Genomic DNA, 14,511 nt, shown 5'->3' with positions numbered 1-14,511 from the left:
TCTTTATGAAACGGGAACCGTAAAAAACTTGACGCTGCATAAATATGGAAATAAAAGAGGAGCACAGAATAAGTGAATTTTTAAAAACGAATCACAGCACTGGTTCAGTCGGAAAATTCGTGGAATATTGAAATCAGTTGACAGGAAAACAACAACATGTTTTTCCCTAAATACAGCAATATGAAAATCTGATAGTACTTAGTGTGAATCAGTTTAAACATGTTATTCAATAATACGCACTAGATTGTGCAAAACATTTCATCACGAGATTTAACGAAACCAGATGAACGTAACGATTGGTATCGTAACCGATGTCGCGTGTCAAGACAACATCAGAGCCAAATGTACGAGAAATACCATTTTATGCCACATTAGAATCAGCCCGTATGGAAATATTCCTTTATCATGATGTAAGAATGCCGCATAAAAACATATTGATGATAGCCCATCATGGAAAATAATTACCATAGCATGATTCATAGAGCAGGAGAGGTTGCAAGAATGTATCTAAATACTTGGAATACATTGTGTAATCGTTAATTTTGTTAAATAACGCGTTTACACTTCAAACGTCGTCACACCTTTCGACACTGTTCTGAGAAAACAAGAAACAGCGAAATAGTGAGAAATTAGGGCATCATAAATCTTTAATCCGTGCAGCCAAGTGTGGCTACAAAGTAATATCATACAATAAGACAGAGTCAACATGTTCCTGGCAACGCTAGGGAACCGAATGACGTGTTATTACAAGGATTGTGCGTAAACAAAGCCGTTTCTTGGTAAAACTGCGTAGGAAATAAATAACATCTTAATGGAATATCGTATGTGATGTACGACGACTGATATACCTATATAATTACTTTACTGATTGTTTTTGTTCCTCTGTGATATGCTGCTCTTCCTTTTGTTAAACGCTAAGATGGCAGACATTGGGTTACGAGAGAGAACGATAATGTCTGAGACACAAATAGTAATGATAATATCTTAGTCATTCTGTGGAGGTGCCAGGAAACCTGAAATATGTGTATGTAACCTCAGGAGCCTAACTACTATACGGAAATTTAAAAAAAAAAATTTGACTACAGAAAATAAGTATATCTGAAAAAATGGAAAGAAAGCCTCTGTTTCTACGGCCACATTTATTGAATAACCGCAATTTTTGCAAAAAAGTTATATGAATTTCTGGTAAAGTACTTCTAATGTTTCATAATGAGTCATTCGTTTACCATTCCAAAGAACTGCGAACATATCTCTAAGTGATAACGTGATACCTAAAGATATTCTTCATGATAATAAAGAATATGTTCCTTATCTCCCGAAACGACACATTAGAGAGATTACTCTATTAATGATTACGGCTATAAAGTTCGACCTACTGTTTAGAATACTTCTGTAGCATGTTTAGTCATAACAAGTTAATATGTTTTAAAACAAACCTTTATTATGACTTTAAATGTTTACGGAAACCAAACATTGTAGTGAATGAAACATTTTATTCAATTTGAAGCGTGTAATTATTTCTTTAGCAAAGAAATCCTGGGTGTTGAGACTTTTCAGAAGATCTTGGTTCAAACAATAAGCCGCAAGCAAGTGTATGAGTGTGTGTCCTTATTGGAACACTAATTGCTTGCTTCCTTTAACACAAGATGCTCACAAAGCTCAGTTTTTTTATTAGCCGCTAATAATTATGATTCTAGCTATTGTTATTATGTTCAAACCGAATGTTACAATGCTTCTTTCAGAAGTTTTGATGTTGCACATATCGTTTGTATTTTTTGCTAGTAGATACTACTTGACATATAAATAATTTGAATGCAAGTCAAATATTAAAGCAACCATAAAAATCGGATAAACGGACGTGGATATTTTTCCAGTTCGTGTTCGTACATTTATCTCGTAAATTAGCACCAAATGTCCCAACTAATTGCTGCGTTGAATACAGTGAAAATGACAGGAAAATTTAATTTAACAACACCACATGCATTTCTCATTTGATGTACACATTGTGAATTCCAAACAAAAATAGATTTAAAATGAATGACACCGCGTTCGTGCCAAAATAATTGGAATAGCAGTGTGGGCATTGACATTCTTTTAAATAAAATTTAAGAAAAAAATATATAAATAAAGGTTACGTAGCGATCAGATGACGGATATTTAATGACCGTCGAAATAAATCTGTTTTATCACAAGTAAAGGTGAAAGAATGAAGCGCTCAACGTTTTAAACTGAAGGAATAATTTTTGTTAGAAATTTTAAGTAATAAATCGCCAAGGCTCTGCCTAACAAACTTCAGACATAACGCTTGAAAAGCTTTGATCTTACACAATGCCGGGTAAGATAGCGAAACTTGATACAAAGTTTTTTTTCTTTAGGAAAATCCCGGCCGCCTCAGTCCTGCCTTTGTGTACGTAAAGAGCTTTCTTTTGCTCGATAGGGTCGGCATAGCTGGTCATAATTTTGTTGCGTTGAAGTTGAACGGCAAATAGTATGTGAATACTAATAAATGATAAGTGGACAAAGATGTGCGTTGTCGGTGTGGGAGACAAGAGTTGTTCATTAACTGTTGGTTATCAACAGGCGGTAGAGTGCAGACTGTGCAGACTGCAGTGAACACGTGCTCGGGAGCCGGCGGGCGGTACATTGTAATTAGCGTGCGCATGACTCACCGCGGAGATGCGCACGAGCATAATAAACTACATTCGCTTTTATCTTGCGCTTGTCGTTGGACATCGGACAGCCATTTAAATGTTATAGAGGGTAATGTTACATGGACAATGCCAATTTGCATAGATATATTGGTACATAGGTGTAATTCTGCGAAATATCAAGCATGTTTTATGACCCACGTGCGAACTCTCAGTGTATGTGGCAATTAATATTGAGAGATTGAACAAAAACCGTCTGTTATAAGATTAAAATTACGTGGCGTACCTAGTCTTTTTGTATATTAAACTCCAGGCTCAAAAACAACTACCGCCAACACATACTTTTCTAGCAAATGGCCGATGTTACCGAAAACTTTACATCGAAATTTAGTTGCGATTAACAAACATCCTTCATTAAAAGGACGTTTATTGTGAAGAGTATACAAACTGAGTCAGCTATTATATTCGGGCACAAAGCAAACGCCTTGACAAGTTTATCAAAGTCATATGCGGACTTCACACGATACACGAGCAAAACATTGAAGGCTAACAAATATGTTTTTCTTGTTAAACAATACAATATCCTGCTAACATTTGCTATTTTAGTCTCAGCGACTTGAAGAACATAATAGGATTTGAAAGAGTTTCTTTAACTGATCATACGTATACGCAGTACACAGTTACGAAGTGATATTATTATAGTGTAGCACATTGCGCGATAGTTTTACTCAACACGAGTGAAAATCAATGTGCGTACGGCAAACCTCGCACCTTGAAAAGTACAAGGTGCCCATGTTAAGAATATTACTAGAGACTAGCAGTCACGTCGAGTAAAACTGTATGTCAGCACAATATATTACAGTTCTAGTTGTTTAAAATAAATAATACCATGCCATTCAACAGTAACAGTGCTGGGAACTACTAAGTTTTGCCGCACCAGCTCAAGTTTGTCAAATGTCATACAATATTCATTTCATCAGAGAAACATTATGTAAAGAGCATTTCAGCTCATTTGGTTACAGTAACTAGGTTAAAACTAGACAAGAATATTATTACACATACAGGTGAAGTTCCGAAGTAAAAAAATGTTTCAACATTTTCCATATATGCGCAATACATTGTACATTCACAATATTGTCGTATGCTTTTAGCAAAGATGTCAACAGCTCTTTACCAAGCCTGGGGTCGTAAATACACCAGTAAAGGAACATTCTATTGTGCAACCTTTCATTATAATCCTCCACAAATGAATATTTTATATTCCGCATACGATTTACAAGTTAATTTATTTATCCTTGCGTACATTAGCGGTTCGCGTCATGTTCCCAACATAGATCTGTTCCGTAATAAGATTAGTACATGCAGTTTGTCCTTTCGGTGTGACATTTTGCCCTACTTTATACAAAACGTTAGTTTCCCACATTTTTGTGCGTCCTTCTCGATTGCGTTGGAAACGTAATACAATGCAATTGTTACAAATCGTTGGTTGCGTTTATACTCTTAACAGTTTAGAAAATTGAGTTCATTGCCTGCTCGCTATTGTTTTGTATACGAATGATATGGCATTACTACAACTAAGTATACAAAATCTTAGTTGTATTTTTGCTGAACGTACTCATTTTCTATTATATCTTAACCAGAAATCGGTAATACACGCTAATAATAGATGTACAGCACTCAGGCAGCGTCGTATTACGTCATACTCGGTAAAAACTTCCTAGAAGGTCCTCTATGCAATTTGCGCGTATCAAAGTTCCCATAAATTTCCAGTTAGTGCGACCGCAGCCCGCTACCGTGTTGTGGTCGTGGCCGGATGCTCGGCTATATCCTAACGACATTAAAGCACAGCTAGGGAAAGTCCATCGAATACACTGTAATGGACAGCTAATTGTACCAATTAAATTGGAACAGGACCGACCTCGGCTCTCACTTAAACGGCGCGCAATGTTTCCGATTGATTTCGAAGTGTTTCTTGTGTTCGGGTAAATCTGTTTGCATGGAATATACACGGTTCATTTTTAAAAGTTGATTGGAAACTACACCTTGCTATGCTAGGAATATTTGCTGAAGATTACATAACACGCGAAATACGTTAACCCATTTATACTGCTTCTGGGAACGCTTAGACCGATATTATTTTTGTATAGCCGGAACAAAATCATACCCGCTTAGTAACATTTAGACTTTGGCTTACAGTAGAGTAAATTCGATGTATAATATTCGATAGCTAAAGATTTTATAGAATGCTAGCTGAAAATTCGAAAATTTGTAGTAAGTTTAATGCTGGTTGAGAACGACAAATGAATACAAAACGTGAGAGGAGTTTCCTTTGATCTCTACAATTTGTATATTTTAATTTTTTCAATGTAACATTACACCGAACACTTGATTAAAGAGTCAGATCATTTAAACGTAATTTACGACTCATGCTCTGCAGCGTGAAAGAATATAATAGTGTGAGAAAACTACGCGTAGAACTGAAAAAATATATAATAAATTGTATTAGTGAGGTATCGATAAATGTAGCCATAAATACAGTCCGGGACAGATCCACTGGGGAGTAGTACAACACTGATGCTGGCACGCAACACGCGTTACTCAGGTGCTCGTATTACTTTACGAATAATCTAAATCGCATTCTAGCCTCATGACAGTACATCGGTGGGTTTATAGCTGCTTCATATTTGAGTGCATGAATCAGACGAGCGATGGGGGAGGTGTGAAGCGATGACGGCGTGGGAGGGGCTCGCCCGTGGGGTGCGCCGCGGGCTCTATGCCAAGTAGAAGCGCCACTGCAGCGTCAGATGACTGGCATTATACTGCAAGCTGTACACCCACTACCAATCTTAATCTCTCACACATACGGTCCATTTCAAATGCTCATGTGTGAAAAATATCAAATTGTTGTTTCGTCGTGTGAATGTCTCGCGCGTAGTCTAGGGTTTTTATGTGAAGTATCTCAAAGTCCGCCGTGCAAAGAATTCGCGTGGAATTGTTTTAGCGTATTGTGAGATATGTTCTGTGTATTTTTGGCGCCCTCTTTTGTCGTTTTTCCTTGAGCTTGATATCATCAAAAGACACTTTTATTGAATATACACGAGGAGAGTTTAATGCGTCGAAGTTTCACTTGTTTACACGCCATTATTCATCTGAGTCAAAACTCTTTTAGCGGCCATATAATAAATGTAATACAAATCTTCGTTTATTGAGAACAGAATTTTAAAGGTGTAGAAACTCCATGTATTCACAATGAACACAAGGAGTACTTCTATCAAGAACTCGAATAGAGCTGTTTCATATGTATGAGCTTGTTTTAACATACAGTTTTTAAACTCGAACATAACAAATCTGACCTCAACGACCTTGGTTGGCACGTCATTGCAATCACACACACGACCTCACCACACAATATATTGTAGGAATGAAAAGAGAACGTCGCATCACAAACACGAGACATAATGAATATGCAACATAATAACTAGTTTATAAGCAAATAGTTGCAAGAGTGCACATATGTTTACGTTATTGCGTCGTCAGGTGGGCGGGCTGACTCACAGATAAACGATATCAGACTGTTTTTTTAGAGGAACAATTATAATGTGTGAATAACAGTGTTTACTAACGCTACTGCGTTATCTGGGGCGATGCAATTGAGGCTTGCTACAAGGTCAACGATGAGTGTGCGACGTGTGCGATACTACTAAGTGCCCCCGATAGACCACTACAGAGCACTGCCAGTGATATCGTTACACTACATAGATCCGCTCTCAATTTTTGATTGGCTTCGTACTCCATATACGATCTACAATGAATTGAGTGCAGCAAACAATGTTTTTAATATACGACGGAGTGAAATAGGTTAGTGAAAACTGGCAGCCTAGAAAAAAGAGGCAAAATAAAGATCCTAATTTAAACCAAAACCACATTTAGATTTCTTGAAATGGCTCCCCATATTTTACGACCGGGAGATGAGAAGGATAAGAGGCGATAGAGCGTGCCCTTACAGGCTTCCGGAATTGTATGATAAATATTTACGAGAATTCATGCAAAAAAGAGACGCGTTTTGTACGAGGAATGTGCGAAAAAATATAAGTCGACGACGTTCAAATTGAAACATTCAATGAATAGACAAGAGAAGGAAAGATTGTGTGAATTAGGCCCATGTAATAGTGGTAGTCCTTATCAGCTAACAGGGTTCAGCCAAAAGGCCACAAATCGAATTTTATTGGGAGCATGGGAGGAAAATCTGGCACGTTTCTAACCTTTATCTAAACCTCGCCTACAGAACTACAGGGATGATCCGAATTTCTTGGAATATTGCCGAATACAATTGTTATCTGGGAATAGGAAACTCGTGTATCCTTTATAAAGCAACTAGCTTTTGCCTGTGGTTTGGGCTGTGCGTTGATAGATCACTATGTCAGTCAATCACCTTTGAGTAAAATATATTTAGAAAAAGATACAAAATTCCTCTCGGTTAGAACTCAATTTATCACGAAACTATAACTGTCGGGTATTTGAACAAGGTACGGCGCCGGAAAAGTGAAGGCAGACTTTACTATCTAAAAAAACGTTCATAGAAACGAAGAAAGTTTTACGAGGGTAGTTAGAGAAAATGCTAATAATAAAAATAAAAAATCTTCGAAAGAGTTAAACAAGTATACTGCAAACTAACCAGATGAACTGAATTCCCAGGCTTAGAGCAGAAGTGCCTGGAAAGGGTATTAGGAAGCCTTTGTCTTGCAGCGGGACAATCCAGGCTGTAAATAAATAAGCCAGGAGCACCGCATCTCGCGCAGAAACGCTCTTAGTAGCGAAAAACCATTTTAAGTCCAATGCTCTACATAAATTGCCGGTCGAACAAAGCGTCGCTAAAGAACCTAATGAAATTGAATTTCCTTGAATAAGTACTTGGGAACTAAATTAATTGTCAATTCAAGGCACTGAAGAAAAAATGGCCAAGTGTGAGTCGGACACAACAAAGGATTCCTTACTATAATAAGGATTAATTGATTTTTTCTTGATCAGCTGGGAAAATTTCAACTGTTTGACTATTACGGTTCATGAGATACAGAGAGATTACTGACATACGAACAGACCCACGGACAGAGCATTAGTAATAGGGTTCCGTTTTTGCCCTTAGGGTACGAAACCCTAAAAACGAGCTTTTGTCAATATTCCCTTTCATTATTACGTAAAAACGTTATTAATTTGTGTTATTAAGGCCGGGTATGTTGTCATACATGAAATTATATGTTTTGTATTCGTTTGATGTATTATTCACGGGTATCGTAGCAAATGTTGTCCACACGATGTCATGTCATGCCTATTCGATATCTCGCCTCGTCGAAAGCTTTCGATTCGATTCGATGAATCGATCGGTTTCGTATTTTGCTTCTTGGTGACATTTTGATTTGAACTTTAAAATATGATCATTAAATATTATGTAATCAAAAACAGATGATATGAAATTATGCATAGATACAATCAGGACTTTTAATTCTATTTTTATTTGTATCTTATGGTTCGTGGTCAAGTTAGAGTTAGATTGGTTTAAAGACGCCCGAAAGGCCTTTGAAATGGCCTGACGACTGTTATCTTAGTAGACAACAACCGGGATCAACTTTTTACGTACCCCCCTAAAGCACGGATACGCCCAGTTCAAATTTCCGTCACCTATTTACGAAATAACCGCTCCAACGATTGCTTAACCCACAGATCGTTTACCGATCGGTGACCGCTACTGACTATTACCAATTGATGAAAAATTTAAGGTATGATAGGTATGGAAAAATCATTATCATAAAAAACATAAATTCTGAAATTATACGTACATAAGATCTTACTAGTTTGCCTTGTAAGCCTTAGGGCATAGAAACACTTGCACTAAGGCCAACAGACCTATCGTGTTCGTGTAACACTTACCTTAATTATTTAATTATTATAAGTGGCCGGATAGACTTTATGGGTACTTTCAACTTGGATCGTGATTATATTGATAAATTGATCAGAATCCAATAAACTATAATTGAGTGGTTTTATAGAACTGCTGAAGGTATCATTAAAAGTACCTGTTTATTAATTATGGTAGTTCTAACTGCGAGAGACATAACGATGACGAAGGAATAAGTGAAAAGTTCAAGATTTTTGTTAGTATATTGATGATAGTTCCTCACATCATCAATGGATCGTAGTATAAAAATTGTAAGAGCATAGGTATTCGGCGATTTGAGTGGCCAGGCGTCTCTTGCCAGCTCTTCTTATTGGCACTTTGCGAACTGGAGGTAAATTTACATACTTTGTTTTTGACAATGTTACAGACACTTTGACCTTAATTAAATTTACTTTGAAGGAGTTTACTAGAACTATTAATTACTACTATTATAATCGTCTCTTGTTCCTAATATTATAATGCCTTTAGTATTGTTTGTTGAATGAAGGCAAAAGGAGTTTTGAAATGGAGCTCATGCGACTATCAATTCATCCATCTGCTAGCACAAATATCATATGTTTGCCAGCCAGTTTCATATCAATTCATCTTATAAACTGGTATTTAAGCTATCCGATGCAATGATCGATACGCGGCAATAAAAACCAGAAATAAATACAGTGACTAATGAGTATATCTCTAGTATTTATGTAGTGTGTTTAACGAATAGAACAATAGCCGTGCCAAGTTGTGAGTAAGTGTTGGGTAGCCCCGTCTTGGTTTAATGAGTGGCTCATTGCTTGTTCGCAGTAATTAGCGGACCGTGTGGGAGTTCAAAAGGGCCGCTCTATATACTCGTACCTCTGCTAGGATGTGACTAGAACAGTACGTGACTAAGGTTGCGTAAATGCGTACCTTATGAATGGGTGATTGATGAATGTATTTCAAAACAGTGACGAGCTTTAATTATGCAATAAATTGTTTGTTATATCTTGTATTAAGGTAAATGGCTATGATCGTTTAGTACACGTTTTGGCATCGAAACACAATTCGAGTGTGAAGTTTCTGTGTGCGGTTTGTTACTATAAAACATTACGCTACTGTGCTACTTGTCCACATTAATTTTGCGGTTTTATTCGGTTTACCTCACACATAAAGTAAATATAAACCCCGAAGCATGCATTTTATTCTGCAGCTTACCTCATCGACACAATAAGTCTGATCTATAAAGGGTATAAACTTATAGCAATTTGGAATATAAAAGTCGACTTAACGGCGTAGGATAATACAGACAAAATTACGTCATGAAAGGGACAGTTAGAAGGCCGAGAATAGCGTAACAATGACGTCATTGACGACCCACGCCAAATATAAACAGTTATCGTCTCCCATTACTTTGAAGGGGTTCTCAACAAAATCTTTGTCAACGGCTACAACACACTTTCGGCGCAACGTTAGCGGATATTTTATCAAATCTGTCCGCGACACAATGGCTCCCATTCCCATGCGACCACAAAAGAATAATGAGAGGCAGAAGTTTAATTTAAGAACGTAGGAAATACTGTGCGGAAGTATGTAATTCATACGCGGACGTGGAATTCAAGCACAGTACTAAATTGTGAACCTGGTTTCTTTGTGCCGGTTTCAACATAGCTTTTTTTATTCGGCACTACGTTCACCCGCATTTACTCGCACATAGAAATGGTACGCCGGCTTTGAGTATTAACCTAGTCCTTTCATATTCCGTAATAACGGTCCTTAGGCATGGTGCACACAGCTGTTCGTTGGAAGGGCGCGCTGGATCTACACTATTGTCTTACGGCTGCATTGTGTACGAAACGAGGAGGGCGTGCCGAGTGCGTCGACCCCGCCCGTCCGCCACTGATTAGATACACAACTGCAACTTTTATTAGCCGACGCACATGGGAGCGAGATTATGACGCCTGGACAAACACGACAATCAATTACAGATACGAGTGGCTTTATAAAAACAACTCATTCGAGTAGACGGCTCCAGTCTGTTTGTCGATGTCGGTTTCCGGACTAACTTGATTGTATTTACTGTACACACAAAGCGTCTGTGGCCTGATTCTACCTAACTAGATGGATGTTTAAGATAATGTCTATTTATGTTCTCTTAATTGAAAATATAATCGATGTATCTACGAAGCTTGTCGCTCGAATTTGTGGCTGGCCTTAATTAAATATGAATCAATCAGGTTAATGGTACGAGATGTATAACGTATATATGAGGATGTTGATATCAATTAGGCTTTATTGCAAACTGTATTAAACTCTCGTGTGTAAACAGCGTTTTCACTAAAAACAATAGCAGTGAAATGACTGTTTTCAACTAGTAAATTGCATTAATTCCGTATGAATGGGCGCAGCGAGGTTTAATGAATGAACATGATGTCATTAGTGATTAAAAACATCAGGCGTAGTACGTCACCTACAGAAAATTATGTCAATTAAGTATTTTACAAACATCGCGCAGTTGCAATACGAAAGCTTACACTTGAAAACCGCCACACATTCATGTTAATGCCCTCAAATATTTACATATTTATAAAGTTCAAGACACAGACTGTTGAACTAAAAACCTTATGTTTTTGTATACAAACTGATAAGGTTCATTAACCCCTGTATAGTAAAGTTGCACATCATATCTGCTTGTGCTAATTATTAATTGGGTCAAACTCAAAGTGGTCTGAATTAGACTAACTTCCTCATTGCATGTTTGTGGAGAATATTGTAAGAATACGTGTTTTGGAGAGCAGTAGTAAATAGAGCAAGTATTCTAGTCTTATATGTGTGGTTGATGTTAAGAATGATAATGGACTACTCTTATAAGTCATGGCTATTATTGCTGTTTTACTGAGGGAGTTATAGTTCGTCAAAGTGTTCATATTTTAGACACATAGAAAGTTAAGAAGATACCTTGTTAGTTTGGATTCACACAATTTTTTATTTCATTTTCAGGTAACATAGAATGAAGAAACAAACCAAAGGAGTTCATAAACATAATATGCATAAGGAAACATCTTAAAAAGGATGAGGATCTAATTAAGATACAATATTCTCTTAATTAAAATGTTAGCAGCATTAAAACCTTTAAGATTATTTTTACAACTGCATAAAATGTTACTTGTTATAGCACTACAAAGTAAAGATGTACATTAAAGTAGTTCTATTAGGCATTTAATAATCATTTAACTATCTAGTTATAAGGATACTTCTCTACTTTCATGTGAAAAAGTTGTTTTTGCAAGTAATGCACCTGACATTAAAACAAATACTAGTTACAATGGGATGACATTATGATGTTTTATTACTATTACTAGTGATGTAGACCACCTGATGAACAGTTCAAGATACTAATTCTGCCCTCGAAATTAAAAAGGGCACTACTAACATTTCTAAACATGTGAATTTGAGTAAGAGATATAATCGGAATCAGGAAAAAAAGGCTAAAAAAAAATATATTATATAACTCAATTTCACAAGAAATGCTAGTTGTGCCCTTTTTAATTTCGACGGCAGAATTACCATAGGATGATAATATGATGCTCCATTATCAGTAACATATGGACCTACCTTGCAGTCCTTGTGTCTGTAACACCAGGTGCAGCCGAAGAGCAGTCCCACGGCGGTGAGGACGAGCGCCAGCGCCGGCACCGCCGCGTACGCGCCGCCCTCTGACCCCCAGCCCTCCAGCGGTCTGGGGGCATCTGAACATAACAAGAACTATTTAAACTACACAGAAAGGATACTTTGATCCCATTTTCGGTAATGACTGTAGTAAAATAATCCAAATTCATATTATTAATGTGTATGTCTGTGTGTTTTCTTTTCTTGGCTACACTGCTGAACTGAGTGCAATTTTGCATTTGGACTCCAAATGCAAAATTGTCAAGACCACAACTCCAAATTTTGGAGTTGTGGTCCTGACAATTTACACAAGAGCAAAGCTGCAAAAGTCATTATAGGATAATTTGTGTCCAGCATACTGTCATATTCTTATGAATGATGTTAATTATTTCTATAAATCTTGTGACTTAATTGCCTTCCTTGCTAGGTATAATTAAATTCTAATTGCTAGGGTCAAGTAAAGGTAATATATAACCATTACAATTGCAGAAAGTACATACCTACTCAGGTAATTATTAAATAGTAAAACTAAGTGTGAGAGAAGTTTAGTTTTAATTTTACTAGTAAAACTTATTACAGTTATATTCCCAGGAAATTAATGCTAGCTTTTTGTTACAGACTTTCTACGTTTTTTGCGTCATTATTATTGTATTGTTGTCAAAATAAATAGTGGGTGTTTTTTAACTTTCACTTCTGTACAGATCTAGTGTAACCTGATCAATGTTATTTTGACTAATGCAGTTTAATGCGGTTTCTGTAAGTGCCAAACTACACAAACAGTATGTGGTCTACAAATTTATTCGACTAAGGGCACATTCATATGTGACGGAACATACGTTGCGTATTACACAGTTACATCTTTGTTATGTGTTTCTTAAGTATTGTTTTACGAAACTTTAAACCTTTGAAATTAGTATCATTTTATAAGATAGAGATAGTGATTATTTCTGAGTCATACCTAACTCTTGAGCATTGATAGAAAAAATATTAACTTTAGATAACATCAAATCATGCCAGAATATGTAAGAGAGATCATTGTATTTTTTATTCATATTTATTTGTAGCAGATTCTAATAGGAATAAATAAAGAATATAAGCAAAGATAGGCCTGTAGCTAAGAAATTAAGGTTTCTTAGGTAAAATTGTTTACACACTTTGGTTTTATTAAAATGCAGTATCTTTATAATGTTCATTAAAACTGCTTGTCCTCAATTGATACTTATTTACACAACTTTGTACTAGAGAACTGTATTGATGTAGTTTTTGATGACTAAGCTATAAGTTTAAACAATAACAAACACTCTGCAATATTTCAGTATTTGGATATCAGATTTATTGATAACATTTGTTTATTTACCACATGCTATTATGATGTTAGGTAATTCTTATCAGTTTATACAATGATAACAAAGTGTATAGGAATTATTATAAAAAAATATCCTGTTTTATTTTTGTTCATTCCAGTGTGAAACTAATATGAATAATATAATAATTTGTTGTTTATAAACATTAGAAGGTACTTATTAAAATCATCAGTCTTAATTACAGTCCAATTAGTAAAGTAATTATGGTGTCTGTTGAGTTTAAATTACAAATTATGATATTGTGGGTAATTTGACAATAGCACATTAAAATTATAACGGAAAGTGTACTAGATCTCACACCAAACATGCACCTACACATTAAGTGAGGGGAACAGATGTTAGCACCTGTTTCCACGAAATAGGACAACAGAAACACAAAATGCTCGCATGTTCCTTTCACTTGTACACAAAGGCAACTTCCTGAATGATAATATATCAATAAGCGAATGTAAAACACGGATTTTTTCAATAAAATGACTCACCATGAGGGTAGGTTTGCGGCGTTGATCGGAGAGGCGAACAGTGTCCCAAATGTGAGCCGGTCAAGGCCACCAATAACACCACCCATATCAAACCCATCATTGTCACATTATTTGCACAGCCGCATTATTTTCCGTTTCATTATTTATCGTTTTCATACATCACAACACAAAAAATACACGGTCCATGACAGGTATGCACTGAACTAAAATTATTTATACACAATGCGTTATTTACCCAATAAATTACATAAAATGATCATGCCACCAGTCTAAAATATTTGTTGCACTTAAAACTTAATTTTCCTAATAAATTTCGTGCACATTTACATAAAAATTGCGCAACCCGCAGCTGTATAGAACGCCATTTTTCTAAATCAGTGTTGCTGTACATCTCGGATAATTTAACATTACTTGCTACGTAGGCAACATTTTTTTTA

At 36.2% G+C, this 14,511-nt stretch overlaps 1 protein-coding gene across 3 annotated transcripts in view; it reads right to left on the bottom strand.

Annotated features, from left to right (window-relative positions):
• The window catches only part of LOC142974654 (uncharacterized), a 45,976-nt gene extending 31,528 nt beyond the window's left edge, over positions 1–14,448 (bottom strand). For all 3 annotated transcript variants that reach the window (XM_076117103.1, XM_076117106.1, XM_076117104.1), the window contains exons 1-2: positions 14,075–14,448; positions 12,175–12,308 (exon numbers count right to left, since the gene is read on the bottom strand). In XM_076117103.1, the coding sequence (XP_075973218.1) occupies positions 12,175–12,308; positions 14,075–14,174 (234 nt within the window). In that variant the 5' untranslated portion in view covers positions 14,175–14,448. The remainder of the gene's footprint in view (positions 1–12,174; positions 12,309–14,074) is intronic.
• Between the last annotated feature and the right edge of the window lie 63 nt (positions 14,449–14,511).

This window comes from Anticarsia gemmatalis, chromosome 8 (assembly GCF_050436995.1).
Source record: "Anticarsia gemmatalis isolate Benzon Research Colony breed Stoneville strain chromosome 8, ilAntGemm2 primary, whole genome shotgun sequence".
In the NCBI taxonomy this organism is placed as follows: domain Eukaryota; kingdom Metazoa; phylum Arthropoda; class Insecta; order Lepidoptera; family Erebidae; genus Anticarsia; species Anticarsia gemmatalis.
This window is presented reverse-complemented; position numbering and strand designations above follow the sequence as displayed.